The 6,786-nt window shown below is 41.0% G+C and overlaps 1 protein-coding gene across 1 annotated transcript; it reads right to left on the reverse strand.

The window, feature by feature from the left end:
* Nucleotides 1–31: 31 nt before the first annotated feature.
* On the reverse strand, nucleotides 32–6,129 carry saraf (store-operated calcium entry-associated regulatory factor). The gene is made up of 7 exons (XM_033622970.2): nucleotides 5,911–6,129; nucleotides 4,166–4,344; nucleotides 3,660–3,858; nucleotides 3,265–3,567; nucleotides 2,912–3,071; nucleotides 2,718–2,812; nucleotides 32–1,321 (listed from the first exon to the last, which is right to left on the reverse strand). The coding sequence occupies exons 1-7, from the start codon at nucleotides 5,975–5,977 to the stop codon at nucleotides 1,296–1,298; spliced, it is 1,029 nt and encodes a 342-aa protein (XP_033478861.2). The 5' UTR covers nucleotides 5,978–6,129; the 3' UTR covers nucleotides 32–1,295.
* Nucleotides 6,130–6,786: the final 657 nt, after the last annotated feature.

The following is a 6,786-nucleotide window of genomic DNA, read 5'->3' on the forward strand; positions in this document are numbered from 1 at the left end:
TGCTCTTAATAAAACACTTCAAAGTTTCAGGTTCAGGTTCAAAATGCTTTTGGTTTATTAAATTCCATGGAAAGCAAAGATATGAGGGCTATTAGATATGATGAATGTACAATACAGGTGTTGTTCCATGAGCCTTTACTGAGCAGGGTTTAATGTCTTTTTTGTTTGTTTGTTTTTGTTTGTTTTCCAGAAATCTACCTGCCCAAAGTCAAACTGTATGTGCCCCTATATAAATTGTTTTATTTATAAACAGTTATCAAATAACAAAAGATTAACTGGGACTGCTGCGCCACGTGCAACTCTCAACAGAGATGAGAAGGAAGCGACGTTCATGTTCTCCAGAAACGTTTCTTTTTTTACCACTTGCCCAATCAGGCAATTGAGTTACTAGATTTACTAGCCCGATGTGGCATTTTACTTGCCATGGGCAACTGGGCAATCCTTATTGTTGTTCCTTTACTGATTCACCAGTTCAAATAATTTCTGTCATGTGTGCCTTTGTTGTGTGGATATTCTTTTCTCCACATCTCCCTTTTACTTTATGTAAATGCTAAAGGTGCTCCAGTTTTTATAAAGTGCGTTCACATGGACGTGAATAACCTGTTTATGATCAGGTTTTTGGAGCATCCTGTTCCTGTGTTTGAGTAAGCAAACACCATATTACATTCATGAAAAACCCAAATATGCTGGCTGGAGTACTGTGAAAGAAGATTATGTATACAGGGAATATGAATAACTTGATTTCTCTGTGCTAATGTTAACACCATATTCTGAATATGATCATAAACGTGCCTCATAAACAGGTTATTCATGTCCATGTAGATGCACTCATAGATATCAAACTGCTGCTGATGCAGAGCATTCACACAAAGAAAGTCAACAGACGCTTAGAGAGAGAGAAAACAGCTATTTCCTTAACAAGGCCACATGAATAAAATATGTACATTTTATAACTGTTACCCCCACTGAAATGTTATCTTGCCTTCAAAATGCTAAAAAAGAAATCAAAGTGCAAGATCATCATGTTAAAACTCATAAAGGTAAAACCATTTTCTTCACAGCACTAAAGCTCAAATCACACTTTCACAGAAAAAAAGCTGCTTCCTGTCAGCAGCTGACATCAGAGCGACCTCTCCAGAGGAACGCAGAAGCACTTGCCGCTGTTGTTTGACATTAAGTTCATCCCTGCATAGAGAGAGGGTCTTTTCATGCTGCTTTTGTCATGTCTGACGTTCCAGCCAACACGGAGCTTGTCTTATATTCATCTCAGTGACGTCCATCATGTTTCACAGCTTCTATCTTCTCTTGGTTCCTCCAAAACCTGAAAAACAGAAATGGTAGTCAGCCAGCTGAACGATAGGGTGTCTCTCAGTGCTACTGAACTGTTGAGACATTCAGCATTCACTAAAGAAAACTTTATTGGAGGCATTATCTCATAATTCTTGGTCCTTGGTTTGAAACACTGGGAGATAATAATGTGACTGAGTGATGTGGGTGGTATTATTATCAGTGAGGTAGTCTATGTTTTGAGTGAATAACCAATCAGATGTCATGATGACATAATGCTGTTATGTCCTGGTTGATCCCTTACAAGACAAAGAGCACACCAGGTCAGGGATTGCCTCATGTACGTCCCTTGGAATAATTTGATGGAGCCTATTTTTTACTCTTCTGTAATCTGTACTTTGATTAGACAGTAAACTATTTTAGATTTATAATTAAAATATTGTTTGTTGAACTATGAAGTCTTTTGTAAAAATTAATAATAAATGTTTTTATATCATGTTAACTTGATGAATCTAAAAACTTTTCACGAAACAGTGCCACAGACCCCACTTTGACAATCACTGATCACTGAAAATCACACAAACTAGTATACAGTTCAGCTGCGACCCCAACAACTGGTAATTCTCTCTCCTTTGAACGCAGATTTGGAATATCAGTGTGTTCTCTTTAAATGCTCTAGGGTGACTGTTGCGCTGGAAACTAACAGGGATATCCAAGTCGATGCAAAAATCTAAAAATATGACGGTGTTTGTTTTCATCCAGTTCCGTAGGTATGATGCAAATCTTGATGGGGCAGCATATGTGGCTACAAGTGTTCTAATCAGAATCAGAATCAGAATCAGAAATACTTTATTGATCCCAGAGGGGAAATTATGATCCATTACAGTCGCTCCGATGTAAAGAATAGAGAATTATAATAAGTAAGAGTATGAAATAAAAGTGTGTAAATATAAAGCAATAACATTTTGATAAGTCTTTGCAACGGGAGCGCCGTGTATTAACACTCTGCTTCAAACACCAGCAGCGTCACGAGGCGCTGAGTGTCTATTCTGCTTTGAGTTAAATGTTCAACTTTGGGTAGAAATGTTTAAGCACATGGGATTTATTGTTTTTTTTGTTTTGTTTTGTTTTTCTGTACCCTGAAATTGAATTGGGTATCAAGAATCATGGAATTTCGCTGTTATCGTGACGCTGAGAAATTAATGACGATAGGAGCCAAATTTTATTCACATTATAAGACCATAAAATGAGTCAATTGATACATTATTTGAAGGGACAATTTTTAAACTTTATGAATATTTGGGTGTACTTGTTATCCCAAATTGTACGGTGATTACTTCCCAGTATCAGAGGTGGTGAAAGGTTGATGATACATGCAAACTGACTGACTGATCTCACACAAGTGTCTGTTAGCGAACATGCAGTCCTACCTGAAGCAGTGCGTGTCCCAGAAGAAGAGGTGGAGCCTCCAGCAGCAGGACGCCTGTTGTCAGTATAAGCTGAGGAGTTGTAGTACGGCTGGTTTCTGCAAAACAAACAGACGATACACAAACCTGAAGGCTCTGAATGCAGTGGACGTGGAGGAACTCCTGCTTTTCCAGTACCAGTGATGTATTCTACTGACCTCTGACCTCCTCGGCCAAACAGGTAACCCAGCACCCCTCCTGTTCCCATGCCGGTCCAGAAGTTTCCTCCTGTGCCACGAGGAGCTTGGCCTCCTGGGTACTGCTGTCCCTGAGTGTAGTCACTGTGGAAACCGTAGCCTGGGTTGGCACCAGGGTTGCCTTAAGACAAAACAACAGATTCACAATTTCAGCAGGGTGGTTGTAATCTTATCTCGTATTACAGAGCTCATCCAGGTGATTTATATGAGAGAAAGAACAATCCTGCACATCATCTCTAACAAAGGGAGGTATTTCTTTGAAGAAGGCCATCTAATGTTACTCTGTCCACACTTTATCATTCTGCATCAGCTACCTGTGAAGTCAGGTTTGAAACCCGGGGGCGGTGGTCCTGCAGCATAGCCTTGGTGATTATCTCCCTGGTAACCAGCCTGTCTGCCATCCTGCCCCCACTGTGGCATGTTACCGCTGAGGAAAAGCTTGTAGACTCCGTAAGCTAAGAGCAGAAGCACAGCCACCACCAGCAGGCCTCCAGAGTCCCCGCTGCCTGAGGGGTAAGAGCTCTGATGACTCTGCTGGCTCTGATGGCTCTGCTGGTGACGCTGATGCTGGTTTCCAAAGAGACCGCTGAAAATACTGGAGGCAATGCCCCCAAAACCTGAGGTGGGCAAACGGAAGAACAGTGTTTTTAAATATCTGGTTCTTTTGTGAAGATGAAACCTTACAAATTTCACTTCTCCATCATCTTACCTCCAAAGCCCTTGAATCCGTCGTGGGAGCCCCAGCTGCCTTGTGTCGACCTCCGGCCCTCTGCGGTCAGTTCCAGTGTGTACTCCAGCCCACAGGAGCCCTTCAGTATGTGGGCGTCTGTAGGGTGGTTGTAGCCCTCACAGCTCACCTCAATGCGACCAAACCGGTAGGCGTTGTCCATGTCAGTCTTACACTCCCACTGTGAGGGAACGACCATATTATTTAAAACCTTATTCTCATATTCAAACACATCAAGGATGAGAGTTCTTCACACAATTACATCCAAACCTATTTATTTTTTTCTTCATTGTATAAAATTAGCCATATGAATACATCTAATGGGACTTTGGGAAGCGCGATGGTCATTATTCTTAAGTTCGTAACATTTTGTACCAAATGATTTATCGTGAAAACAATCATCAGATCAATCAATAGTTTCAGCCCTACTTCTCAGCAAATGTTACACTCTACACACATCATCTCTCTGTCCTAGCCTCCCTCCTCACCTGCACATCCACTCCATCCCAGCCTTTGTTCTGGCACTGGACCACCTCTGGAACGAAGGCATGGCAGCCTGCGGAGCCGCCAACACACTGGAGCTGCGGCACGGGGCTGGAGCGCCTCGCTGTGGTGTAGCGGCCCTTGTACAGAGTCAACACCTGGATGTCCCGCAGCAGCACGCTGCCTGCAGTGAGGAGAGGAGAAAAGGTCAATTTACAAACACATAAAAGCTCCTGTTCTGAAACATAATGCCACGTATCACATTCAGGGCTTCTTTTTCCTCTAGCTAATGTAAATAGGCAGCTAGGAAGCAGCGGGAAGCAACAGGTTTTCCTGAGAATGGAGATATATGTTTTTTGTATTTATTGGCAGTTTGACCAAAGTACACACACAACAGTCCTGAAATAAATCCTTGCTCTGTAAATCTTCAACTCATAGCTACATGACGTCATCCACATGTATGCTATCACAAGCACACATTTTAAAATCATTGTGGTGAACAGCCAGATGGATTTGCTGAGATATTGAGGGATGTCTACAGGTATCAGACACTGTTTTTAAAACCTTTTCAAGAATTTTTTAACCAAATTTAAGCCATATATGTAGAGAAATCACATTTTTCCCATCCAAGCATTGCAGGGAAGTTTAATGGTTAAGTAATATTTTCATAATCCCGTACATGTTGCCAACAGGTAGGCACTAGCATAAAGTAAAAGGACATTATTAGATTCAGTGGTAGGTTAAACATCTGGGGAGGAGCTCAGAGTAGAGCCGCTGCTCCTTCATATCGAAAGAGGTCAGTTGAGGTGGTTCGGGCATCTGATCAGGATGCCTCCTGGGCGCCTCCCATTAGAGGTGTTCTGGGCACGTCCCACTGGTAGGACGCACCAGGGCAGACCCAGAACATGCTGGAGGGATTACATATCTCATCTGGAGGATGAGGCTCCAGGAGGAGCTGGAAAGCGTTGCTGGGGAGAGAGATGTCTGGGGTGCTTTGCTCCCGTGACCCAGCCCCAGATAAGGGGATGAAAATGAATGGATGGCAGGTTTAAAGGTTTGTAACACGAGCTATGTGGACTTTCACTCAGCAAAGTGTGACACATTTTGACAAAAAGAAATGAAAAGATGGATATATGCAACTAGATAAAATGTTTGTAGCAATAAAGACCTCACAAAATTTAAGACTATTTAATGACTTTTACAGGGTGCCTGCAGGTCTTTAAAATAATTACTGGGCCTTAAAAGTGGCAGTATTATTATTATTGATAATGGTAGCATGTTTACTCTAACCACTTATCATAATGTACTTGATGAGAAAATATGGACACAGGCAGGTAAACATATGAGTTAAACGAGCAGGAAATGGCAGCTGACTCTTATATGAGCACAGATATTTATATGCCTTTACATTGAGACTAACTTAAATAATAATAGTTTTAGCATCTATGTGGCCTGTGGATTTCCTTAGCAGGGTGTGTACCTGTGTAGCCCGTTTTTGTTTGTTTTTATCATGTTTCTTAAAAAATTCAATGAGCAAGTCGGAAGCTGTTAGCAGCGGAAGTTGTGGTGTTTTCTCTGTTTAGTTGCTGCTGCATGGTAAATAAGTCTGTCTGTGAAGTGTCGCTGACGTAGCCTACATTTCCTAACAGGGCGGCTTCCTTTAAATATAATTATTATTATTATTATTATTATTGATGAAAATTGGTTCAAACTGTAGTGAAGCAGAGAGGTCGTAGGAAGCAAAACCTACCGTCATCCCAGCTCTTGATTTGTCCCACCAACAGAAACTGCAACAAAACTATAATACACCGTTTCATTTCCTCGCTGCGTGTTTACGAGCTCCGACAGTCAGGGTTTAACTCAATAAGTTATTATTGAAATAATAACAGACGTCTCTCTGCGTTTCATTAACGTTACGCTGACGGCGGCAAACCCCAACACAACATAAGAACCCTGATTTCCGGGTTGCGTCATCTGTTTTGCTGTCGTCACAACCAATGGAGAACGCGCACGACTGCTGTGTGAAGAGGTCTCATTTACACAGCTCTGAGTTCACAGAGACATGTACAGTATGATGTAAATGTTTGCAATCTGTGACAAGAATTTTTATTTTATTTTGTTTTCTGAAAAAAAATGTGATGAAAAATTCCTTCTCTACTGCTTTTATTAATTATTATTTCAGGAATCACATACACCCACCACTGAGGGTCAATGGAGGACTAAAATTTCTTGGACTTTAATTTCTTAGGGACTGTTCATTACTTTTGAGGTTGGAGAGGGTGGTGCAAAAAACTGGGGAAGCATGTCAAATAATTTTTAAGCTTGGAGGGGACTTATGTTTTTTATTTTAGCTTAGGGGAGAAGCATAAACATTTAAATGGTTGCATTTTGTTTTTCTTTTACTACTGATTTTTTTTTTTAAAGAAAACGTGATTGGAGGGTATGTTTTCTTTCAAAAAACACCAAAATTACACTTATGATAACCAGAAAACGTACAAACAGAAATTATCATTGGATTTTTACATTTCCGATGGTCCTTGCACATCATGTACAGTGAATTATTATATCAGTTTGTGAGACTTGGACACAAAACAGGCCGAAACAAGTGAAAGGCATGAGAAAAAAA

This window comes from Epinephelus lanceolatus, chromosome 3, assembly GCF_041903045.1.
Source record: "Epinephelus lanceolatus isolate andai-2023 chromosome 3, ASM4190304v1, whole genome shotgun sequence".
Taxonomy (NCBI): Eukaryota; Metazoa; Chordata; class Actinopteri; order Perciformes; family Serranidae; genus Epinephelus; species Epinephelus lanceolatus.